The sequence below is a fragment of the Cynocephalus volans genome, chromosome 8, assembly GCF_027409185.1.
Source record: "Cynocephalus volans isolate mCynVol1 chromosome 8, mCynVol1.pri, whole genome shotgun sequence".
Taxonomy (NCBI): Eukaryota; Metazoa; Chordata; class Mammalia; order Dermoptera; family Cynocephalidae; genus Cynocephalus; species Cynocephalus volans.
Genome location: NC_084467.1, coordinates 83,614,131 through 83,641,972, shown reverse-complemented (window position 1 = coordinate 83,641,972; position 27,842 = coordinate 83,614,131). Strand labels below are relative to the sequence as shown.

Below are 27,842 nucleotides of genomic sequence, written 5' to 3'. Positions count from 1 at the left end.
AGCAGATAGGGACAGCCGTGCTAAAGCTTTTTTCTTAATGATTCCTCCCATTAGCATAAATAGTCATCTATCAACATGCATTTGTAGAAGAAGAAATTCATCTTTTAAGGAGGTATATAAGACCTGTCTTAAGCCTTACTATAAAATAAAAGTAATCTGATGAAATGCTAAAAATAGAAATAAGGAAGTGACATCTGAAAAATCTTAAAATGCAAGAAATATGAGTATTTTCCATGACTAAACTAATGAAATATTCCCAAAGGAGTAAAATACTTCATCATTAACAGATGATTGCATATCTGAAATGAAAAATATATCACTTCTAGTAGCCTTAGGAAAAAAACAACATATCAACAAATTAGAAATTAAATTCTACATAGGTGTTGACAGTCATAGTAAGAAAAGAGTGTAGCAGAACAAAATGTTGAGAGCTATTTATAGATTTAAAAGCAGTTCCCATTCTTTTAGCAAAATTGGTGACATAAAATCAAATGCATCAAATTAGCATAGTCATCTTTACACAGAGAAAAATACCAATGCAGGTTAAAAGATTTCTGAAAAGATTCACGACTATATTTATGTTTTTTTATTTAAACCTTTAAGCTTTTATCCATGCCTATAATGAAGAAGAAAAGCAGAAAAGAAATCTTGGAACAAAAACTAAATTTTAGTTTCTCTTTTCTACAGGTTAAAAAAAAAAAAGGACACGGAAACCCTGAATAACAATTATAATTAATAAAGAACAAGAACATGCCAAGAATTCATCCTATCAGCTGACAGAATGCTGGGTAGTAATGAAGTTCGCTTATCAACAGCACACTTTTAGTCAAGTTTCCCATTCTGAAGGCTATTTTTGGCTTCCTCTTGTCCGATGAGAGATAAGACTTTGATGCACCCTCTTGTAATTTTGATCATCCACATGACATTCATCATATCCAAAACAACACAAGTAGCGATCCAGGAAGACTGAATTAAACATCCGAGCCTTATGAAGGGTTCTGTTCCATACACAGAATATATGAAGCCATAAAAAGGAGGTATTGGGGCAATCCGTGCAATGAAGAACACCACCGTCATGAGTATTCCATTGATGATATTAGCTTTGGAAAACTTTGGATACTTCAGAGCTTCAAAAAACCACCTAAAAAAAAGAATTAAAGACAGACCACATTTACTCCTCATCTCTGAGGCTTAGGCTTAACCATTTTAATTTTAGGTTTTGTTTTTAAAATTCAGTGAACATCCCCTTAAGATTGCTATGGAGAGGCAAAAGGCCTAGAATAGCCAAAACAATACTGAAAAAGAACAAAGTTGGAGGATTTACAGTACCCACTTCCAAGACTTACCATAAAGCTACAGTAATTAAGACAGCATGGCATTGGTCAAAGAACAGAGAAATACATCAATAGGATAGAACAGGGCGCTAGCTCTACATTGTGTTCTAGAACAGAAATAGACCCACACAATATACTCAACTGATTTTTCACAAAAGCATAAAGGTAATTCAATGGAGAAAGAATGTCTTTTCTGGTTGGCTGGTTAGCTCCATTCGTTAAAGTGCAGTGTTACACCACCTAGGTCAAGGGTTTGGATCCCCATACCAGTAAACCGCCAGAAAAAAAAAGTCTTTTCAACAAACACAAAATTGTATATGTATAAATGAATTTAGGCAGAGACCTTACACTTTACACAAAATTAACTCAAAACTGATCATAGACCTAAGTGTATAATTCAAAACTATAAAACTTCCAGAAGAAAACACAGGGAAAAAAATCTGCATGAACTTGGGTTTGGTGATAGCATTGTAGGTACATCATCAAAAGCACAAACCATGGAAGGAAAACTGATGTTGGACTTCACTAAAATTAAAAACTTGCTCTGTGAAAGACACTGTTAAGAGAATGAAAAAGACAACCACACACTGGGAGCAAAACTCAACAATAAGGAAACAACCCAATTAAAAACATGGGCAAAAGATCTTAAACACCTCATCAAAGAAGATATACAGATGGAAAATAAGCATATGAAAAGATGCTCAACATTGCTTGTAGTTAAAAAATGCGTATCAAAACGAGATACTACTACACATCTATTAAAATGGCTAAAATCCAAAAAGCTTACAATAACAATTGCTGAGAATGATGTGAGCAACAGAACACTCATTCATTGCTGGTGGGAATGCAAAATGGTACAGCCACTTTAGAAAACAGTTTAGCAGTTATACAGCTAAACATATTCATAGCATACAATCCCACAAGCACACGCCTAGGTATTTTTCTGATTTAAAAATTTATGTCCACATAAAATCCTGCATGCACATTTATACCAGATTTATTCATAACTGCCCAAAACTGGAAGCAACCAAGATGTCCTTCATAGGTGAATATTGATATACACTGTGGTACATACACACAATAGAGTCGTATTCAGCAATAAAAAGAAACAAAGTATCAATTCATGTATGACATGGATGAATCTTAAGTGCTAACTGAAAGAAGCCAGTCTGAAAATGCTACATATGTTTCCATTTATATCATAATCTGGAAAAAGCAAACTATAAAGACAGAAAGAAGTGGTTGCCAGGGGTTCAGGAAGAGAGTTGAATAGGTAAAATACAGGGGATATTTTAGGGTAGTAAAACCATACTGTGTAATACTACAAGTGGTGGATATATGACATTACGTATTTGTCAAAACACATAGAACTACACAAAGAGTGAGACTTATGTATGCAATTTTTGAAAACTCAATTAGGATATTGGGAAATGCCAAGATGGAATGCAGACTGTGACAGAATAATCTAATGTATTACAAATGCATGACGTAACTTCACTGAGGGAGTGGGGTCAAAAAATATTCTTACCTAAATAACTTTGAAAATGATTGGAGACTAAGATTATAAAGACAAAAGAAACTGTATATAGACACTATACTCTAGTTGGTAAAGTTGTGTCTCATAGGCAAGCAAGTTAACAATTCTGAAAGTACAATGCATGTATATCAGGACTATATATTGGAATATAAAGTAAATTTGATGGTGAATAGCAGGAACCAGATTTCTCACTGTTGAAGCAAAAAGTTACAGATAAGCAAGGAGAGAAGGCCAGATTGATCCATGAAATACTGGATTAGATCTGGAAATAGTATGAACTTATATTTAGTTTAATATAGATAAAAATGGACACATATAGAAATAAATACAGATATGTGCATATACACAGGTTAACATATTTCCATTTTCTGTCAGCTGGGAGGGCATAGATACAATGATGCTTCAGTAGAAGTGAGCACACCCAGTGCCCACATCTTGGTTTCTAACACATTCTCCAATAAAAGAAACCAGGGCTCTTTGAGGAATGGCTGATTCTAGGTCTGGGAACGGAAAATATGCAACATGAACCTCTTAGAGTATCTTGTAGTGCCAAAAAGTAAGGAAGTAATCAACAACCAAACTGATGTTTCTTTTATGTTAAAGGAACACAGAAGCCAACCAAAAGAAATCTCAAGGTCGGTTTTCAAGATGGCGGTGGCTGCGGCGACTGGTGCGGAGTAGCTGAGGTGGAAAAGGCGGCCACTGGGCCTCAGGCAGCCGGGAAACTTGTGGACTTCCCTCTTGCCATCTCTTAAGGGAGGACCGCAGCTGCTGTCCGGTCGTGGGGGGTGACCGCCACTTTGCCCCCGGCAGGAGAGGCTGCCTCATTTACAGGCAACAGCTTTGAAGTATGGAGCAGGAAAAGAACTGTTTCTTAGCTGCAAAAGTAAGTCTCTAAACAGGGAACACGGCGCCAGGGCTGCTGTGGATGCAGACAGGATCCCGGAGGCCGGGGCCGCGCTGAAGGCGGCCAGCTGCCCTATTCAGGATTTGAGGTTTCAGGCCGGCATTAAAGAAGATTCCTGGGAGCGCCCGAGCTGCGCCGCGACTGAACAGCCCGAGGTGGCAGCGGCCAAGAACAGGGAAGGCGACAAACCAGAGACAGAGAGTGAGCACCCGACCTGGCACAACCCTGTGAGTGACCCCTGGCCCAGCTCTGTTCGGGGGGATTACGCCCACCCGGCTCCTGCCTGCATCACTAGGCCACTCACCACCCCGGGGCTGCCTCCATTTTCCCAGGTGCTGGCAGCTTCTCCCGGCTCGGCCATCACTGAGCCTTCCCACTTGCTTGCCCCGGCGCGGGGCTTTCCGGAGCCTGTGGGCTGACCTCCCCTCCCACTCCCTCCGTGGTTCTCTGCCGGGGCTGGTGGCGGGGGGCATCCCCGGCCAGTGTCGGGAGGGCAAGGAAGTACGGGCGGGCCGATTGTCACTCCCCCACACCCTGGACTCCGGCCCCCAGTAAACTTCCTGTTACTGGGAGGCAGAAACCATCTCTGCAGACACCAGATCGGAAAAAAGCCTAACCAATTTCTGGTTGGGAATAGTGTGGTAGGAGAGTTCCCAGGTCCACTTGAACCTGCCGGAGAGCAGGCTGCAGGTGGGCGCTAGATTCGGTCTATGCCGGGGGGATACAAAGGTGAACAAGACCTGAGAAAGATCTACACAGTGCTACAAAGGCACCCAGAGAGACCGGTCGTCTGTGCCCAGCAGAAACCTGGTAGACTTCCTGGGCGAGGTGGTGCCGAGCAGGGTCTTGAAAGCCCAGCTGATAGACGAGGGGTGCAGAAGACACACTCCAGCCCAGCACAGTGTGCACAGAGTGGGGAGACGTGCGGCCAGGGAGGCGGAGACTCGACAGAAACCACACACCCTGTGGGGTCGCCACTGCACGATCCAACAGCCTGGGCCAGAGCACACGGAACGGGGAGAAGTCCTACACAGGAAGTGAAAGCTCAACAGAGATCACACACCCTGTGGTACGTGATCCACCAGCCCAGCAGAGTCCAAACTGACCAGAAAGTTGGCTCCCCGGAGAAGCCCAAGACCCGAGGCAACCACACACACAAGGCACTAGAGGCCAACTGAGCAGTCATGGAGGGAGCCATACGAAATTGGCAACCACAGCAACATCCTAGTTAGTCATTAGTCTCAAACCGGTGGACTGTGAAACCCCCGGCCACAATGAATAAACACCAAAAAAAAGATACCAGAAATACAAAAAATCAAGAAAGTACACCACCAAAAGTTAATAAATCTCAAACTATAGATCCTATAGAACAAGAAGCCATTGAAATAACTGACAAGGAATTTCGAGTGATAATTCTAAGGAAACTGAATGAGATACAAGAAAACTCAGCTAGACATCATGATGAAATCAGGAAAAGTATACAGGATCTGAAAGAGGAAATGTACAAGGAAATCAATGTCCTGAAAAAAAATGTAGCAGAACTTGCTGAACTGAAGAAGTTATTCAACGAAATAAAAAACACAATGGAGAGTTTAACCAGCAGGCTTGTCGAAGTTGAAGAGAGAACCTCTGAACTTGAAGATGGGCTGTTTGAAATAACACAAGCAGGCAAAAAAAAAGAAAAAAGAATCAAGGACATGGAAGAAAATCTGAAAGAGGTATCAGACAACCTTAAGCGCTCAAATATCCGAGTCATGGGTATTCCAGAAGGGGAGGAAAATGGAGATTCCATGGAAAACATAGTCAACAAAATAGTGGCAGAAAACTTCCCAGGTATAGGAAAAATCACAGATCTTCAGATCCAGGAAGCTCAACGATCTCCAAACGTATTCAACCCAAAAAGGCCTTCTCCAAGACATGTCATAGTCAAATTGGCAAAACTCAGAGACAAAGAGAGAATCTTAAAAGCTGCAAGAGAGAAGCGTCAAATCACCTATAAGGGAGCCCCAATCAGGCTAACATCAGACTTTTCATCACAAACTCTAAAAGCTAGAAAGGAATGGGATGATATTTTCAAAATACTAAAACACAAAGATTGCCAGCCAAGAATACTCTACCCTGCAAGGCTATCCTTCCGAAATGAAGGGCAAATAGTATGTTTCTCAGACAAACAAAAAGTGCGGGAGTTCACTACCACACGACCACCCTTACAAGAAATTCTCAAAAGAGTACTGGGTTTGGTTCCTGAAAAGTAACTACCACTGCCATAAAAACCCAAGAAAAATCAATACCCACTAGTATAATAAAAATGGCATTCATGAAGAGAAAACAAGCAAACAAAAACGCTGTCTATAACCTAAGGAACCAAGAAACAGAGAAACCAAACAGTAAATCAGAAAGCAAGGAACAAAAGACACCTAAGACAACCAAACAACCAATAAAATGCTAGGAATAAATCAACACCTTTCAATAACACCTTTCAATAACTCTTAATGTAAAAGGCTTAAACTCCCCAATCAAAAGACACAGACTGGCTGACTGGATCAAAAAGGAGGACCCAACTATATGCTGCCTACCAGACGCCCACCTCACCCATAAAGATTCACACAGACTAAGAGTGAAAGGATGGAAAAAGATCTACCATGCAAACAGAAAGAAAAACGAGCTGGAGTAGCTATTCTTATATCTGACAAAATAGACTTTAAACTAAAAACCATAAAAAGAGACAATGAGGGACACTACTTAATGATAAAAGGACTGATCAAACAAGAAGACATAACAATCATAAATATGTACGCACCCAATGTTGGAGCAGCCAGATTTATAAAACAAACTCTATTAGACCTAAAGAAGGAAATAGACACTAATACCATAATGGCAGGGGACCTGAATACCCCACTGTCAATATTAGACAGATCATCTAGGCAAAGAATCAGTAGAGAAACACAAGATCTAAACAAGACTCTAGACCAATTGGAATTGGCAGATATCTACAGAACATTCCACCCAACAACCTCAGAATATTCATTTTTCTCATCAGCACATGGATCATTCTCCAGGATAGATCACATATGAGGTCACAAATCAAGTCTCAATAAATTCAAAAAAATTGCAATTATCCCATGTATCTTCTCAGACCACAATGGATTAAAACTAGAAATTAATAACAAACGAACCTCTGGAAACTATACAAACACATGGAAATTAAACAGCATTCTACTTAATGACATATGGGTCCAAGAAGAAATCAAGCAGGAAATCAAAAAATTTATTGAAACTAATGAAAACAATGATACATCATACCAAAACCTGTGGGATACTGCAAAAGCAGTATTGAGGGGGAAATTTATTGCATTAAACGCTCACTTCAGAAGAATAGAAAGATGGCAAGTGAACAACCTAACACTTCACCTTAAAGAACTGGAAAAACAAGAACAATCCAAACCTAAAGATAGCATATGGAAAGAAATCATTAAGATCAGAGCAGAACTGAATGAAATTGAAAACCAAAAAACAATTCAAAAGATCAACGAATCAAAAAGTTGGTTTTTTGAAAAGATAAATAAAATTGACAAACCATTAGCATGGCTAACAAAAAAAAGAAGAGAGAAGACTCAAATAACAAAAATTAGAAATGAAAAAGGCGATAGTACAACTGATTCATCTGAAATACAAGGAATCATTCGAGACTACTATAAACAACTATACGCCAACAAATTTGAAAATCTGGAGGAAATGGATAAATTTCTGGACACACACAAGCTCCCAAAACTGAACCGTGAAGACGTAGAAAATTTGAACAGACCAATAACAATAAAGGAGATTGAAGCTGTTATCAGAAGGCTCCCAACAAAGAAAAGCCCAGGACCAGATGGATTCACAGCAGAATTTTACCAAACATTCAAACAGGAATTGACACCGATTCTTTACAAACTATTCCAAAAGATTGAAACGGACGCAAATCTCCCAAACTCATTCTATGAAGCAAACATCATCCTGATACCAAAACCAGGTAAAGATATAACCAAAAAAGATAACTACAGGCCAATATCCTTGATGAATATAGATGCAAAAATCCTAACTAAATTACTAGCAAACAGAATACAGCAACACATATGTAAAATTATTCATCACGATCAAGTGGGATTCATCCCAGGGATGCAAGGTTGGTTCAACATACGCAAATCAATAAATGTGATACACCATATTAATAAACTCAAACACAAGGACCATATGATCATCTCTATAGATGCTGAAAAAGCATTTGATAAAGTTCAGCACTCATTCATGACAAAGGCCCTCTATAAGTTAGGTATAGAGGGAAAGTATCTCAATATAATTAAAGCCATATATGCCAAACCCACAGCCAATATCATCCTGAATGGGGAAAAGCTGAAAGCTTTTCCTTTAAGAACAGGAACTAGACAAGGATGCCCACTCTCACCACTCCTATTCAACATAGTGTTGGAAGTACTAGCCAGAGCAATCAGAGAAGAGAAGGAAATAAAGGGCATTCAGATTGGAAAAGATGAAGTCAAACTGTCCCTGTTTGCAGATGACATGATCCTATATATCGAACAGCCTAAAACCTCTACAAAAAAACTGCTGGAATTGATAAATGATTTCAGCACAGTAGCAGGATACAAAATCAACACACAAAAATCAGTAGCATTTCTTTTCTCCAATAGTGAACAGGCAGAAAGAGAAATCAAGAAAGCCTGCCCATTTACAATAGCCACCAAAAAAATAAAATACTTAGGAATTGAGTTAACCAAGGAGGTGAAAAATCTCTATAATGAGAACTACAAACCACTGCTGAGAGAAATTAGAGAGGATACAAGAAGATGGAAAGATATCCCATGCTCTTGCATTGGAAGAATCAACATAGTGAAAATGTCCATACTACCCAAAGTGATATACAAATTCAATGCAATCCCCATCAAAATTCCAAAGACATTTTTCTCAGAAATGGAAAAAACTATCCAGACATTTATATGGAACAATAAAAGACCACGCATAGCCAAAGCAATGCTGAGCAAAAAAAATAAAGCTGGAGGCATAACACTACCTGACTTTAAGCTATACTACAAAGCTATAATAACCAAAACAGTATGGTACTGGCATAAAAACAGACACACTGACCAATGGAATAGAATAGAGAATCCAGAAATCAACCCACACACTTACTGTCAGCTGATCTTTGACAAAGGCACCAAGCCTATTCAGTGGCGAAGGGACTGCCTCTTCAGCAAATGGTGCTGGGACAACTGGATATCCATATGCAGGAGAATGAAACTACATCCATACCTCTCGCCGTATACTAAAATCAACTCAAAATGGATTAAGGATTTAAATATACACCCTGAAACAATAAAACTTCTTAAAGAAAACATAGGAGAAACACTTCAGGAAATAGGACTGGGCACAGACTTCATGAATACGACCCCAAAAGCACGGGCAACCAAAGGAAAAATAAACAAATGGGATTATATCAAACTAAAAAGCTTCTGCACAGCAAAAGAAACAATTAAAAGAGTTAAAAGACAACCAACAGAGTGGGAGAAAATATTTGCAAAATATATATCTGACAAAGGATTAATATCCAGAATATATAAGGAACTCAAACAACTGTACAAGAAGAAAACAAGCAACCCAATTAAAAAATGGGCAAAAGAGCTAAGTAGGCATTTCTCTAAGGAAGATATACAAATGGCCAACAGACATATGAAAAAATGCTCAACATCACTCAGCATCCGGGAAATGCAAATCAAAACCACATTGAGATACCATCAACCCCAGTTAGGATGGCTAAAATCCAAAAGACTATGAACGATAAATGCTGGTGAGGCTGCGGAGAAAAAGGAACTCTCATACATTGTTGGTGGGACTGCAAAATGGTGCAGCCTCTATGGAAAATGGTATGGAGGTTCCTCAAACAATTGCAGATAGATCTGCCATATGACCCAGCTATCCCACTGTTGGGAATATACCCAGAGGAATGGAAATCATCAAGTCGAAGGTATACCTGTTCCCCAATGTTCATCGCAGCACTCTTTACAATAGCCAAGAGTTGGAACCAGCCCAAATGCCCATCATCAGATGAGTGGATACGGAAAATGTGGTACATCTACACAATGGAATACTACTCAGCTATAAAAACGAATGTAATACTGCCATTTGCAACAACATGGATGGACCTCGAGAGAATTATATTAAGTGAAACAAGTCAGGCACAGAAAGAGAAATACCACATGTTCTCACTTATTGGTGGTAGCTAAAAATTAATATATAAATTCACACACACACACAGACACACACACACACACACAAACCGGGGGGGTGGGGGAAGAAGATATAACAACCACAATTATTTGAAGTTGATACGACAAGCAAACAGAAAGGACATTGTTGGGGGGGAGGGGGGGAGGGAGAAGGGAGGGAGGTTTTGGTGATGGGGAGCAATAATCAGCCACAATGTATATTGACAAAATAAAATTTAAAAAAAAAAAAAAAAAGTTAAGGCATTTAGGCAGGAAAGAAGTTACCACCATTAAATAATTTTTTATAAAAGAAACCTGGCACATGAGTATAACTCAGCAGCTGAAATTTAATTGAAGCCCAGGTGTCTCAATATTTTATTTCAGTCCTCCTTTACTCTATATCCCACCACATGCAACCCATATAGCTTCTTAAATTATACAAAGCTCTAAAATGGAGAGAACATAAAAATACCACAAAGCATAAAGAAAACAAACCATGGAAAACTCTGAACAGTGCTTAGGTAGCTGTGTTCAATTTTGTTATAACCTCCTTGCTACCCAATATATCATTTCTTACTCATATTCCAACCCCAGTTCACATTTTCTTAATTTACAGAACACTCAAAGCTTTTAGATAAAGTTATAGTATAACTTTTTACTATAAAATTAAATAATAAATTAAACTATCTCTAATTTCTTGAAAACAGTTTCAAATAAAAACAAATGGAGGTTCCCATGTCAAAGTTAGCTCTCCTGCTTCAAAATCTTGTAATCAGAATCATATTGAAGAGACAGAATTTATCAAAGCTTAACTAATCACCTATTGAGTTATTCATTCAAAAAGTAATTAAGTGGCTACACTCTAAGAAAATTAGGCCCTTGACCTAATGAAATATAAAGATAAATAGTAAACAGAAAAACAAGTGAAAATTTGACAATAAAATATATTAAGCATAGTAATATAAACATATTTTGCTATTATGAAAGCACAGGTGAGGGACATTCAACCCAGCCTGGAAAGAGATGGGGTTTAGTGATGGAAATGATCCCTGGGTTGAGTCTTGAATAATGAATGAGTAAGAAGACGGGAGGCCTTGCCAGCAAATAGACAAGTTGGTGTGAGACAAAAGTAAGGGAAAATGTGGTAGAAGGAGATAAGACAGCTCCTAGTTGGAGAGCTTTCTGTGCCACATTAAAGAGCTCATATTTTACCCTATAAGCAGCAGGAGATATTGAGAGGTTTTAACCAGGGAAGCTGCATATTATCTTCTCTGTGGAAGATAATAATAGAGGAGACAGATGAAAAGCGAGCAGACTGGAGGCAGGTAGATGGTCTTGAGCAGGAATCGGAAAATTTTTTCCATAAAGAGCCAGATAGTAAATATTAAAGTAGTAGCCTTTGGAGGCCATTAGTTCTCTGTCACAACTACTCACCTCTGCTGTTGTAGGGTGAAAGCAGTCATGGGAAATAAATGAGTATGACTGTGCCCTAATAAAACTTTATTTACAAACACAGGCAGGGGAGTTGGCCCATGAGCCACAGTTTGCCTAGTCTAGAGCAGCACTATCCAAAAGAACTTTCTGCAATAACAAAAAAGTTCCATAGATGTGCTACCCAATACAGTAGCCACTGGTCACATAGGGCTATGAAACCCTTGAAATGTTAAAAGTTAAACTTTGTTTATTTGTTTTATTTCATTTTAGTTCACTTAAATGTAGTCGTATATGGCTTGTGGATACTGTACTGGACAATACAGAGTTAGAGGCAGGTAAGGTAGCCCAGGCAAGAGATGATGAACCAGGGCACTGAAAGTAGAGACTGAGAAGAGGTGGCAAAGGTCAGAAATATTTAGGAAGTGACATGGTAGGACCTGGTGATAGACCAAAGTGAAGGAGAAACAGTCAAAGATGATTCTCACATGTCAAGCAGGGGTAACTGAGTGGACAGCTGGGCCACATGCTGAACAAGAGAATACAGAAGGAAATATGTCACATTATTTTATATATGTGGAATGTGATGGGCTCCCTGAGAGGAAAAAACACTTGATTATACCACAAAGAAGCAGGTAATATTAAATATGCTCTTTTTATAGAGAAAGCAACAGTGGTACAGGGATAGTAAGTAACTTGTACAAGGTCATAGTAAGTAAGTGGAAAAGTTGAATTGCAACTTGAGTTTATCTGATCCAAAAATCAGGCATAGTCCATTACATCAAGAAGACCAAACAGGTAATAACTGAAACTTTGAGAGGGAAGAACTCACCCAGAGAGAAGTAGAGGGAAGATCAGTGGGTCTAGATGAGAGCCCTGAAGAACACCAGCATTTAAGGAAGTGTCTCTTATGAAAAAAGACTGAAAAGGGATGATCAGAGAAACACAAGAAGCAGGTGAGTGCAGTGTCAGAAAAGCAGAGGGAATTCGGCATTGAAAGGATGTGATCAACAGACTCAGTCCACAGAGAGATACAGTACGGCAGGCACAAAAGAGCGTTCACCAGAAGTCGTGAGTGCCCTATGTTGTAAGGGAGAAAACTCAGGCTCAGAGTAGTTAAATAATCTTCCACTCATACACAGTGGTGAGAGAGTGAGCTTGGATTTGAATCCAGGTTTTTTGACTTCAAAGAACATGCTCTTTCCTCTATGCTTTCACCTTATTAGAGTCTTTGAGGATCAAATAATTATTTCTTAGAAATATTTAAATGGCCTCAAGCCAAAGGAACCGATTATCTTTTTGAATAAATAAGATTACAATATATGGAACACTGGCAAACAAAATAAGACAGTATATAAATACTTGGGAAAGAAAAAACTGAACAGCAGATCTGCAATACCTTCTTTCCTGTTTGGGGGTGGAACGCCGCCCCTCTTTTCCCCCGCCTTTTTGGAAGCTACAGCTCCTTCCTTTTTTTATTTTATTTTATTTTTCAGCTGGCCGGTATGGATATCTGAACCCTTTTCCTCGGTGTATCAGCACCATGCTCTACCAACTGAGCAAACTGGCCAGCTTTCCTCTACCTTTAGCAAGAAAAAAGGCTATCCAGGCTACCTGCCTGGTAAGCATACTAATACTGAACCTCCTGATAAATAAACTAATGGTACTGACATCAGCAGAGACTTCATCTGTGGGGTGCTTTTAGCAGCATATACCTAGTCTAAGATTACTTATGGTAAACAACCCAGGAATGTATGGATTTATGGGACCTGACAACCTTGAGAATGTCACATCAGCTATGTAACAGTATTAAATGGAGATGTTTCATTACCAAAAGAGCTCATTCTATGTCAGCAATATGAACTACACCCATCACTTACAGACCATCACTTAATCTTGTTCTAGAGTGTGCCCAATGCAAAAAGGACAAGGGAGCCATGTTGATGGTCCTGAATATCTCCCTGCTTTGCCTGTGCCTCATGATTGCCAGTGTCCTTAAAATTATTCAGAAGGCTTGATAAAGGGTAAGCTCTCTAACTTGGGTGTGTCTGATTTGATATTCCCAATTCTCTGTGTTATCCCTGTACTTAGTTACAAAAGACTACATATAATCACAGAAGCCTTCCCTGGGTTTTGGACTTTGACCTAAGACTTGAGGATAGGTAAATTTTTCAGAAATGGAGGGGAAATGGAGGATGTAAGTAAAGAATGAAAGGTGAGAACAACCTACAGATATGTGAGATAGTAAGGACACAAAACTGACTCCAATAAGCAGTAAGAAAAAAGGCTGGGGATACATGGAGCACATAATAGAGAACTTCAAAAGTCAGAGGGAGAGGTGTAAACAGGATGAAGTTTTTAGGGAAAAAAAAGATACTTAAAATGAAACATAAGAAAGATGACTTTGGTAGCACCATAAGAAAAGGATTGAGAGAGGGTGAACCCGGAATTAGGGAAGTCAATAAAAAAGCTATTGCAGTACTCAAACCTTGAAAGCCTAAATTAGAAGGATGGATGTGAAATTAAAGGAACAACCAACCCTCATTAAATGAAAAGAGCAATAAAGGATAACAATAAATCCTTGAAGATGGACTACACTTCAAAGCTTGCTTTCAAAATGTAATGTATGGAAAAGAAAAAACTTTCTAATGAAGAAACCCAGCAAACATCACCTTAACCAAATGATGAAGGTCAGCATTGCCAGTGATGTCGTATGGCTGTCAGGTACCCCTGATAAGATATGACAAGAAGAGTACTTCACCTCTGTGGGATTCCTTACAAAAACTCATAACTTGTATCTATTCATTACAAAGGCATCAGACAAACCCAAATTGGGGGACACTCTATGAGAAAACTGGTCACTGCTCCTTAACACTGTCAAGGTCATAAACAAGCAAACAAACAACAACAACAACAACAAAAAAAAAAGGCTAAAAAAAACATTTCAGACCAGAGGAGACTGGGGAAACATGATAACTAAATGCAATGGGGTGCTCTGGATTGAATACTTAAACAGAAAGAGGACACTAAGAAAAACTAACGAAACCCAATAGTCTAGAGTCTACTTAATACAAAAGTATCAATGCTGGTTTCTTAGTTTTGACAAATGTTCCATAGTAACATAAGATGTTAACAATAGGGGAAACGAACAACAGAGAGCTCTCTGTACTATCTTTGCAACTTTTCTACAAATCTAAAATAAAAAGATAATGACCAGTCTGAAAAGGAAATTTAGAAAATAATTCCATTTACTATAGAATCAAAAAGGACAAAATACTTAGAAATAGACTTAACCGAGAAGATAAAAGACTTGTACACTGAAAACTACAAAACATTGCTAAAAGAAATCAAAGAAGATAAAAATAAATGGAAAGACATCCTGCACTCATCAGTTGAAAGACTGAGTATTATTAAAATGTCCATACCACCCAAAGCAATCTACATTCAATTAAATACCTATCAAAATCTCTATAACATTTTTTGCAGAAATAGAAAAAAAAATCCTAAAGTTCACACAGAATCTTAAGGTATCCAAATTAGCCAAGACAATCCTGAGAAAGAATAACAAAGTTGGAGGCCTGACACATCCTGATTTCAAAACATACTATGAAGCAACAATAATCAAGATGGTGTGGTACTAACATAAAGACAGATATGGTACATAATTCAGAGCCCAGAAATAAACCCTTACATATATGGCCAAATAATTTTTGACAAGGGTGCCAAAACTACACAATGGGGAAAGGATAGTCTCTTCAACAAAAGGTACTGGGAAAAGTGTACAACCAGCATGCGAAAGAATGAAGCTGGACCCTTACCTTACACCACATAGAAAAATTAACTCAAAATGGATTAAAGATCTAAATGGGAGATGAAACTATAAAACTCCTACAAGAAAGTACTGTTTAGGGTAAAATCTTCAGGACACTGGATTTGGCAATGACTTCCTGGATATGAAACCAAAAGCACAGACATCAACAGCAAAAATAGACAAATGGGACTACATCAACCTTAAAAACTTCTGCATATGAAAAGAAACAATCAACAGAGTAAAAAGGCAACCTATGGAATGGAAGAAAATATTTGAAAATCATATATCTGATTAAGAGTTAATATTCAGAATACATAAGGAACTACTACAACTTAAAAACAACAAAAAATCAAATAACCTTATTTAAAAAATGGCCAAAGGACTTGAATTGGCAATTCTTCAAAGAAGATACAAATGGCCAGTAAGCATAAGAAAAGATGCTCAACATCATGAATCACAAAAAACACAAATCAAAACCACAATCAGATATCACCTCACATCCATTAGGATGACCACAATCAAAAGAACAGAAAATAACAAGTATTGGTGAAGATGCAGAGAAATTAGAACCCTTGTGCACTGTTGGTGAGACTATAAAAAGGTGCAGTCATTATGAAAAACAGTGTAGAGGTTCCTCAAAAATAGGACTACCATATGATCCAGTAATCCCACTTCTACATATCCAAAATAATTCAAAGCAGGATCTTGAAGAGATATTTGTACACTCATATTCATTACAGCACTATTCACAATAGCCAAGGGGTGGAAGCAACCTAAACATCCACGGATGGATGAATGGATAAAGAAAATGTGGTATATACATACAGAATATTATGCGGCCTTTAAAAGAAGGATATCCTGTCACATGCTACAACATGATGAACACCGAGGACATTATGCTAAGCAAAATAAGCCAGTAACAAAAGTGCAAAAACTGTATGATTCCATTCATATGAAGTATCTAAAGTAGTTAAAGCATAAAAACAGAAAGCAGAAAGGTAGATGTCAAGAGCTTTGGATGAGGGAATTAGTGTTTAATGGGTATAGAGTTTCAGTTTTGCAAGATGAAAAAGTTCTAGAGATCTGCTGCACAACAATGTGAAAATACTTAACACTATTATATATTGTTAGTTTACTTATACTGTATTTGAAATAAAAATAGTCTAATTTTAAAAATAAATAAAATAAAAAGGTTTTTTTTAATGAGAGACCAATGTTGATAAAAGAATTTGAGGACAGGGGACAGGTTCAAGACGGCTGACTAGAGACACCCTGCTCTCGCCTTTGACACAAAGTCCAAAACAAGAAATAGGTAATCACACATTGAACAGAGTGTCTAGGAGAAAACACTGGAATTCAGTAACAGTGAGGAAGATGTCCTGAGGCTCAAAAACTTGGGATGGCAGCATAGAAAGACAAGGGAGGTGCCCGACCAGGATCAGCTCAGAGCCAGGAGAGACTCCTTACTATGGAGAAAACGTAAGTGAAAAACCCCCAAAACTCTACACACTCACTATGGATACTTGCAATCCTAGCTACAAGAGAGCCACACAGTCCTTGCAGGCTTGGAGCCACACAACAGCATTATTCCAGAGGTGGAATTCAGGCTGAGCCCCCCCTCCCCATCCCCTGGTACCCAGGCTGACACAGTACGTCACCATTTTGGGATTGGAGCCAACACCAGATTGCATTCTGCCCTGAGGCCCAACAGCCCTGGCATCTCCACATCCCTAAGGCCTCCTCATCACACCATGACTCTAGCATCTAAATCTATGCAGTGCCCTGCACCTCTAGGAACAGGAGGTCCAGCATAGTGGGAAGGTCACACCCAAGACAAAGGGAGCCAATGCTCGCACTTTCCAGAGCCTGAGAGCTGACCAATCAGGACCTCATGCCACCACTGCCAGCCCTGCTGCCTTCAGTGGAGCACCCATGCACCTCTCCCAAGGGCACAGAGTTCCACCCACAGCTCCAGTGACCTCAACCAGATTCACCCACTCCAGCTGTGGAGCCTGCAGCTCCTCTACTGGGTCACAAGATCTCACCTACAGCCCCAGCAACTTTGGCCAAGCTCACCCATTTTAGCTGAGGAGCCACAGAGCACCCTGGCACTTCTCTTGGGGGTGCAGGGCCCCACCCACAGCCCCAGCAACCTCACCCAGTGTTGTCCACATCAGCTGAAAAGTGAAGAGCACCCCAGCATGTCTGCTGGGATGCAGGGTCCCACCCACAGCCACAGCAACCCCACTCAGTCACCCACTTCATCTGAGGAGCTTCAGAGTGCCTCAGTATCTCTCTTGGGAGTCTCAAAGGTCCTGGGTGCAGCCATAATGATACATCTCAGGGTTGCCCAATCAAGCTGAAGAGCTGAGGAGCACCCCAGAATCTCTCCTGGGGATCCAGGATCCTGGCTGTGGCTCTGGTAAGCCTGCCCACAGTTGCCCACTCCAGCTGAGGACCAGAAGAACACCCCAACACTTCTTCCAATGGCCCAAGATCTCATCCTCAACCCCAGAAACCCTGCCCAGTATCACATATTCCAGCTAAAAAGCCACAGAATGCCCCAGCACCTTCCATGGGAGTTTGAGATCCTGGCCACAGAACCCAGCAATCTCCTGCGAGGATTGACCACTCCAGCTGAGGAACTACAGAGTGCCCCAGTGCTTCTACCATGGGTCCACAATCTGGCCCATTTCCCCAGCAACCCTGCCCACTTTAGCAGAGGAAAGCCAATTGCCATAGCACCTATTCTGGGACCATGAAATCCTGACTGCAACTCCAACAACCCCGTCCAGGGTCACCCTCTTCAGCTGAGGAATCATTGAGCACACCAGCACATCTCCCAGGGGCTCAAGATCCCACCTGCAGCCCCAGCAACCCCATCCAGCATTGCCCATTTCAGCAGGGAGCTCTGGAGTACCCCAGCGCCTAGGCCACAAAGGCGCTCATAGTCAACTTCAACATTGAATAAAGTTGAAGAAATCACACAGAGACTACACTAGTGTGCTTACCCAGAACCAAACCTAAAACACCCCAACCATCGGACACTACAGAACATATCTACAGGAAAGATTCTTTCCCTTCAAGCACTACTCCAGAAAATCAGAAGTGACTATTGAACCAGATGGTTAGATATCAATGTGGAAAACATGAAAAAACAAGGAAACAGGACATCCCCACCAAAGGAATGATAAATGTTTACAATGACAAATACACTAATTACCCTGATTGGACCATCACACACTGTATACATGTACTGAAATATAACTCTGTACCCAATAAATATGTACAATCAATGTGTCAATTAAAAAATAAATTATTAAAAAAAAATAATTTGGGGACAGGAGGAAGTTAGTGTCAGGAATGTGAACTAGACCCAAGATGAAGAACCCCACTAAATTCTAAGACTCAAAGTACACAGTTCTCTTGCAGTATATATATCATGGAGGGTGAAAGAATGTCCTGGAACCAGGTATAAGGTATCATCCTACTGCAAAGAGAGCAGGGTTCAAAAGCTAGCACCCAACTTACAAGCTAGGGAACATGGGATAAATTATTTTAAACTTTCCAAGGCTCACTTTCTTCATTGGTGCAATGGTGATAAAAAATTCTTGTCATTTTTTATACAGTAGACTTAGGGTCTTGGGGAAAAAATTCCTCCAACTAAAAATAAACAGCACAACCAAAGTCAAGAATTTAGACTGCTCTACAGGCCAGCTCTCTCTCTCTCTCTCTCTCTCTCTCTCTCTCTCTCTCTCTCACACACACACACACACACACACACACACACACACACGTAAAATAATTAATGGTATCAGTCACCTACCGCTGATTCACAAAAGGGCTGGAAAGCTCTGCAAGCAGGCGAAAATTTCCAATGTACGCCAGCACTCCTTCTTTCTGGATGATAAACACAAAACACAATGTCAGGGGTAACATTCTTATCAAAATTTCCAAATACTGAAGAAATATTCAAAAGTTTCTCAGCATAATATAACAATCAACATCAAAACAAACCAAGTTTTCTATCTTTTACTGCTAAACTGATTTTCTTTATGAAAATTTAAGAATATCCTTAGAATTCTATAGTATTTTTAAAAGATAGTATACTGTACACTTATGTTCACTTATGTACATAATCACTCATGAAAACAGGTTTTAAGCAATTGTTTCACACTGAACTAATGAACTCTGAAAATAACCGTTAGTAACAGTTACTCTCAAATTACTAGAGAAAGAATGACCATAAAGTAGTGTGAGTTTCAGAAGTTGAGGAATTTTATAACAATCAAAATCTAACAGAAACTCATCTTTATATCTGTTATTAAGTAGAAGCACCTTAAAAACGTCAAAAGTATACTTATCCGAAATAACAATATATAAGCCTGTGAGCAGATGCATATTTGCTGAATTTAACAACACATGCCAAATCCTGTTCTTCATATTTGACCAGAAAAATATATTTGTCAGTCAGAAGATCCTACAGCTAAAACACACACCTTTGGGAACTTTCTAAATTTAAACAATACCTAGCACATTCCACCAATTAAAAAATATGAAAAGTACAGCAGAGTTAAACATCAAAGAGAAAATCAGAAGTACGCATTTCAAGAATTTTATTCAATATACTTTAAAAATTGCACTAGGTAAACGGAGTCACTCCAGCACTTCCAATTAAATCAGAATTATAATAACATGTCAAAAGAAATAGTCCTACCCACTCCCAATACATGAGATATACACAGAACTTTGGAAACTGCTTTTCTACTGGTTAGACCACACTGCCATCCAAAAAGGAACAATATGCAGCATTAAAAAAAAAAAATAGATAAACATTTGATTTGGAGATTTTGGGTACTTATCCATGAGAATTATCTTAGGAATTTAAAATTCAGAGCTGGATTACAAGAATTAGGTTTTCAAGACTAATCTATTTACTTTTCTGTTGCAATAGTGCTTTTATTTAAACAAAATAACAATAGGACTAATTAATAGTGGGAATTAGCAGTAATTAATAGTAGGACTAATTAAAAAAAAACTTGTGAAAAAATATTTTTATGTTTTCTTCTGCCTCTTTAAGGATATTTAAATGTAGTAGGCTATATAAGTGTATGTTTTTAAGATAATAAACATAATACTTATTAAAAGGAGAATGTAAATACAATAGGACTAATTAAAGTTATTACCTAGATCAAATAAAAAATAATGAAATGTTTCCTTCTGTCCCATGATACAGTGGAATATTTTTACTCTTTCTGTTTCCTTTTCTAATAATACTTCTCTGAACTGCCTGCAGCCTTTAGGACAGTTTCATAGAGGTCTTAGAAAATACACAGTATTTATTGTTGTAGATTAAACTAACATTGTCTCAATAGAAATCACAACAGTTAATCCAATGGGCAAAATCAAAGATGGACTGTTACTGCTCATGATTGCAAAACACTTGAGTTGCATCATTCATTGTTGGGAACTGCAAATCATGGTTGCCACGATTTTTTTGCATCATGAGAATGAATTTCCTGGGATGCAGGATTTTCAGTGGTGAAGTGGTAAAACCAGGACAGTCTTGGGCAGGCCACTCCCATCTTTGTTTTATTTTAAGTTCATTTTAATACATAATAGAAATCACATTTGCAGCTAGGAAACAAAGGGATGAGAAAAGAACAAATGTCTGACCTCTCTAATTCATCCAGCATAAAGAAATATTTTAAAGGTAATAGGAAACAAATTGCCAGTCACAATTCAAGTTCCTGAATATTTTGTACCCTTTAAAAAAAAAAAAGTTTTGGTGACTTATCCAAAGTTTAGGTGAGTTTGTCCAAAAGAATTGGTTGGAATATTTGAATTAAGAATAGGTTAGAGGAACAAGTAATTGTGTTTAGCTGTAGATCCTCCATGTTAAATAAGAAGGCTGAAATGTTCTGCTTTTCTCTTCCTCCATAGTTAAGCTCTGCAGTGAATTAGAGCAAAGGAGAACTTCTTTGAAAATGTATACAACTAGAACATGACTCTTGGGGGGGGGTAAAAAAGTACAAAGAAAAAAGTTATTTTCGTGAGATTTTATTTGAATCAGACAAAATCTTAGAAATATTTCTATTAATATAATCCCTTCCTATAATTAATTCGTGTATGTAATAAACATTCACTCTTTTTTAAGGATAAATTTTCTCATTCATAACATTGCCTTTTGCCCCTTAATTAAAGATGGCTCTTTCTCCAATCTATTTTTCCTTACAATTTTCATCTTCTTTTGGTTGTTTTAAGTCTATGGCACTCTACGTAACTATGTCCAGTGTTCAGAGAATATGACAGACCAGACTCCTGCAAAATATTATGAGTTAATGTGTTCCTGAGGTCAGCCAAAATCCCTGCTAAATTATTTACTGTATCCTTCAAATAAATAGTTTTTCCAAAAATATGGTCCAATTCCAAAATTTGTTTCATTTTTATGACTTCTAAAATATTTTAAAGTACACACCCCAAAGTCATGTAAAGTATTTAAAAAATACAGTAGCAATAGCCTGAGTCTTAAACTTTCAAAAACAATTCTAAAAATTTCATTCTAGTTAATATTACTTTAAAAATACAAAAAATATATTCATGAAATATACTATGTGTAAGACATGTTTTGAGAGTTTAAAAGATTATTTGTTCCAACTCCTTTCATACCGGTATAGAATTAAAGTAACTATTAATACCAAGGTCATGAGTTTGGATGCCCATACCAGCCAGCCACAAAAAAAAAAAAAAAAAAAAAAGTAATTATTAAGCAAAATACAAAATTAAACTCAAATAAAACCTGACTTTATGATATTCTTTAAATGTTAAAAAAGTTACTAGTAAACACAGTACATTTGATATGCTGTTTTCATTTAAACAACTTTGGATAAAGTACAAATTCTCCACACCTTGAGGAAACTTTCTTTAGAATTTGTAAAAAATTAGTCATAACATCCTAGCCCTTCTCTTAATTTCTCTCTTCTTCCCAAAGAGAATGGTTAGTTTTCTGATTTCTAGCACAGCAGTTCTCTATGTGTGGTTTCCAGACCAGCAACATCAGAATCACCTGATGTGAAGGATATTGACTAAGAAGATATTAATGAGACAGAAATAAAACACACGTAGTTTAGAAGACCAAAGTCCTTAGCATAGAAGGCCAAAGCCTGTAGTTTAGGGGACAAAAGTCCTTAGTTTAGGGGACAAAGCCCAACCCTTTAGGAAAACATGTAGGCATGCTAATATTAAGAAAGACCAGAAAACTTTCACAGGACTAAAGCCTTTGATGTAGGTAAGAGAATTGAAACAGTGAAAAATGGGTGCTCTGGGGGCAGATGCCCTTAGTTCAGCTAAACCTAAATGATGGGAAAGTATGTGAGCTAAAATCTTCAAGGATATTCTGCTAGTTAGTGTTTGGGAGACGTTCCACATCTCACCCTAAGCTGTTTCTTTGAGTTTCTTAGGGAGTTAGGCGCTTTGGTGATTATCTCATTGTTTCTTTTCGGACATCACATAGCTTAGTTTTATGACTCCTTTTGATGGTAAATTGCTTGAACTATTTTAAGTTACACATGCTTTAATGAAGAGTGTTATATAGCCAGTTTGTTTATGTTTTCACTATGATTGATTAACCATCTGTTTTTCTTCTGTAACTTTCTTGTCTTTACAACAAAAACTGAGGCAAAAACTGACTTGGGGCTGTGCCTGGGCTCTCCTCTCTTGAAGGAGTTTTCCCTTGGTGCAGTCCCTTTGGGCTTCTCATTGCTCTGAATGGGCTCGAGTAATCTTTTGCATCTCCATCACTCTGTGAGAGGTGACAACCTGGGAACTTGCTAGGTATGCATATTCTTGGGCCCCATGCTGGACATAGTGAATAGAGGACCAGCAATCTGTGCTTTAACAGGCTCTCCAGATGATTGCAATGTATATTAAAGTGAGAGAACTGTTGTCCTAGCCTAGAGATAACTAGAGATCTTTAAGCCCTTAGGAGCTAACTCCCTACTTTTCTGAAACTGTGATTAGTGAAGGTTTACAAAGACTTCCACCAGATCCCAGAGCTTTATCAAGGTGGGACCTGCTACATTCCACCTTGAATGTAAGCTGAGCCAAGTGTCTACACAGAGCTCTCCACCTGTCTGTTAGAGCCCCTAATAAGCATCCATATTCCCTGTGCCTCACTCACTATTGAATCCATCAAGCCTACCCCAGTACCTGGCCCATGTTTCCTGGGTTGGACCTTGCCTGCTCAACAGCGTTAAACAAGCACATCGCCTCTAAAGTCAAAATCCTAAGAGTCCTTCAGGCTTATTTCTGAGTGGGCAAAAGCACTAAAAGAGCATCCCATTCTAAAAGAGCATTCCATTCTAAAAGAGCATTCCATTCTAAAAGAGAAGGAAAAATATATAGATTTCAATTTTGTAAAGAAATCAGTGGAATAGAATTAAAGATGATTAAATTTGTTATGAGAAAAAAATGTCTGAAATTTAATCTCCAAACTTTGTTACAATTTAGATTAGTCAAGCAAGGCAGGTAAAAGAGAATGTACTTATTAGAATTACTTACTGGCAAGTAAAAGAGGTAGGGAAATTTGAGGGCTATGTACCAGCTACCTATCAGAAGAAAAACATCTAGAAGCAGGTGATTAGTGAGCACACTAGCAAACTAAGGAGTAATCGGATGTAGTCTAAAAGAAAGATAAACCAGGGTTATAGCTCTGTCCTTACTAGCTGTGTGACTTTGTGGCTATTATTGAATTTCTCTGACCCTCTTCCAAGAACTCTATAAAATAGGGTTAATACTTTTAATGGGGCTGTTTGTTAGGACTGTATGGCTGCCATTACCACCATCACCATCATCATCCTTTATAAAACAATGGAATAAGAGAGTTAAAATTAACTGATAGATAAAAGTGTTTAAGAATGCCTTTTGATACCACCACTATATTCCATTGCTGATAGTAGAATTTCCATAAATATTTATTGGCTAACTGACTACTATAAATCTTTCAAAAACTTCATTTATTTGTGTCATTCATTATGATCATTAAGCAATTAAGTTTAGGAGGGGGGATAGTTAATGATCAAAGGCTGGTGGTATGGAGGCGAGGATTCGAATCCTAGATCTTTTGGCAACCTTGGGCAAAGCTGACCTGAATTTTAGTTTCTCCATTTGTTAAATGGGCATAATACCATATTTATAGGAGGACTGATGTGAGAATAAAATAAGAAGTATACTGAGAGCAATATGGAAAAATACTGAAACAGAAAAGGCACTCAAAAAAAGAAAAAAATTGTTTTAGTTAAAAGTGAAATTAAACCAGGTAATTTTTCTTAACATAAAGAAGATAAAATAAGTTGAAAGACAAGACCTAAAAGAACTTCTTCCTTTCTGCTTAGATAAAATCCTCCATCTCTAGTTACTGATACAGGGGTAACTACACAGGCCTAAGGGTCAGGCCTGAATGATCATGGAGAATGAATGATAAGACAGATCACCATCACAATTAGGAAGGATTGAAAGGTAGGTTCATTACTGCTATTTTTACTGTAAAAGATACATTATGTGAACAAATCACCCCTCAAAAAGTAATATTACTCTAATTGTTACAGGAAAACAACCACGTTGAAAAGGAAAATGAAACTTCTAAGGGTAAACTGTTTTATTGATCCAATGCATTGAAATGGACTCTGAAAATTACTGAGTTCCATTACCCACAGATATTTTAGACAAATCTCCAAAAGCTCTTCCAATTTGCCCCTTAGCCTATGCCTGAACAGCTCCATGGAGAGCAGTATAAGTAGCCTACTCCATCCTGGGATTGCTATTCAAAAGTTCCAGAACTTATACGACACTCTCTATAACTTCCACCTGCCTGTCCTACTTCTGATCCTGGCAATCCAAAAAAGACAAATCTCTTTTTCATATGATGATAACCTTTCTAATATTTAAAGACAGGACATGTCTGTCTTCTTTCCAGGTACCATTTCCACATTTCTCAGGTAAAGACCCTTCTGCCTAATCCCTTTCAAAGTTCCTGAGCCCTATTAACTGCCAGTATTCACAAAACAAAAACAAAAACAAAACAAACAACAAAAACCAATCACCCACTTGGTGAAAGAAACATTTACAAATGATAATCTCTTCACATTAAGTGGTTAAATCACATACACAGATACACCTTTCTGAGGGTGCCAAGCCACCTTTCTGAAGAGAATTTTAGCAGAAAATATCAATATCTGTAAAATGTACATACAATTTGCCCAGGAATTCCACTTCTACAAAATTATTCTTTGAAAATAATTATTCATGTGCACAAATAGGAAGATGTAAGGATGTTCACTCAAAGTTACATATAATAATGAAACATACACACACAACAATGGGTAATTTGATAAACATTATTATACATCCATGTGCCACCAATAGAGATAATGATAAAACCAGTTAGTCTGAGAATAAAAACATTTTTAGTACTTGCAAAAAGACTCAGAGTTTACCTCCTTCACACCCTTTTTTAGAATATTATTTGAGGATATGCTGCGACAAAATAAGTGAGTAAACCGACAAAGTTAAGGACATTGCATCCAGGAAACAGCGAATCCAACCCAGGAGAAGAAAGACAGGGAGCCCCAGGACACTGGGCAGCAGACCCAGAGAGCAATCTCTTCAGATTGCAGCAGGAGAATGGCAAGCTCTAAAGGCAAGAATCTGGGAAAAGATGGTTGCAGAGATGTGATATCATCCTTGAGAATAGGAAATAACTCAAATATGTGGTAAAGGCAAATAATTCAATAAAAAAAGGAACGCAATTAGAAACTCCAAGAAAAAATTAGACAGGCAAATGTAATCCTGGTCCTGCAGTGAACAATTTTAGTATAATCAGAATAAACACTTTATTGACTTTCTATATGCAGGATCAACTGGATATAAAGAAACTTAATATGACTACAGAACAGAGGTAAATATTTTTAAATCTCGTCAATTCAAAAGCACAAGTACAAATGACGGTAACTGCAAAGCAAACTGGGAGTTACAGAAGTAGAAGAAAGGACAGGAGCACTAACACCTTCACTTTAAAATTTATGCTATAGAAAAGATGCTATGGAACCAGAAATAAAAGTATTTGCAGTTTTAAAAGGAAATGAGAGACAACTGGCATTACTTTAACTACATTGTGTGGAAAAGAGAAGACAAACAGAGGTATGAGAGTTAAATTCTATCCATCACAGCAAGAAGACATTATTTAACATGGTTATCTAACACTGACAGATTAAGAAGTGTACAGTCTCCGAAAATGGCCACCATCAATGCCTTCGCTCCCTGTATGTGCATAGTGTTCCTCATATTGAGAGGTGAAGCCTTATTTCCCTCCCCTTGAACCTGGGCTGCTCTTAGCAACTCACTTGACCAATAAAATGCAGTGGAATTAACGTTCTGAGTCATCAGACGCTAGGTCATAAAAAGCCTTGCAGTTTTTTCTGGGTCTCTTGGAACAATCATCCTTGAAATGCTCACATTCAGAATACAGTTGCCAGGCTGTGAGAAACCCTAGAGACATGATGGGGCCACATACAGATACTCTAATTGACAACTCCCACTGAGCTCCCAGTAAAGAACCAGCAGCAACTGCCAGCCACATGAACAAGTCCAGTAGATATCCACCCCACTTGAGTCCTTATATGACTCCAGTCCCAACTGCCATCTAACAGCACCCACTTGAGACCTCAAGCAAGAACTGTCCTGCCTTCTTATTTTAATATCATTAAGAACACACAAGTCAGTGGGTTTCAACCAACCACAATCATTATTCTAATTAATGATCAAAATGTCACAATTATAACCAAAAGGAGAGCCTTCATGTTGGATCCTGTGTCCTTTTGACACAACCCCATTAGTTTTTGATTAGGTTCCTTGCTTTCTGACACAAGATCACCAGGGTTGCTTTGTTGTATACAATGATTCAATATGTAAAACAAAATTTTAAGTTTAATGCTTCAGTAGTCTTGCTTCTATATTTTCTGATCCTGTACATCAACATGTCAATGACTTTTCAAGCATTTAATCCAATACACCCATGGCAGATAGCATTGTGTATGACACATACTTCCATGGGCATAGACATAAGTTTCATGTTATGTGTAATTCCCTGTTACTTATATCTATCTACTATTTACAAATATCTATCTTGAGCTTGTTGGTATCTCTACATTGAAAATATAATTGGTTGTAAGAAACCTAACAAACATGCAAGGGATATAAAGTTGCTAGTTTCAAATGTATGTGCAGAAAAATAATTTTAGATAATGGAATTTAATATACTTTTCTGCCTGAGATTTGTTGCAAGAATCCTCTATTAACCTCAGTATTGAAATTCTGATGAAGTCTCTTAGCAAGATTCCCCCAGTGTTCCAGCCTACTTAAATGTAATTATGCATGTACATGTAATTGTACATGGAATTAAAGAAAATAAATATTTTAGTTAGTTATACAAGAATCTATACATACCTCTGGCTATTAAATAATAAATGCAACTAAATAGACAGACAAATATCCTAAAGATTTTAAG

At 38.1% G+C, this 27,842-nt stretch overlaps 1 protein-coding gene across 1 annotated transcript in view; it reads right to left on the bottom strand.

The window, feature by feature from the left end:
• Positions 1-380: 380 nt before the first annotated feature.
• TLCD4 (TLC domain containing 4) overlaps positions 381-27,842 on the bottom strand; it is a 58,180-nt gene continuing 30,718 nt past the window's right edge. Inside the window, exons 6-7 of the mRNA XM_063106654.1 lie at positions 19,107-19,180; positions 381-1,141 (exon numbers count right to left, since the gene is read on the bottom strand). Of these exons, the coding sequence (XP_062962724.1) occupies positions 823-1,141; positions 19,107-19,180 (393 nt within the window). The 3' untranslated portion in view covers positions 381-822. The remainder of the gene's footprint in view (positions 1,142-19,106; positions 19,181-27,842) is intronic.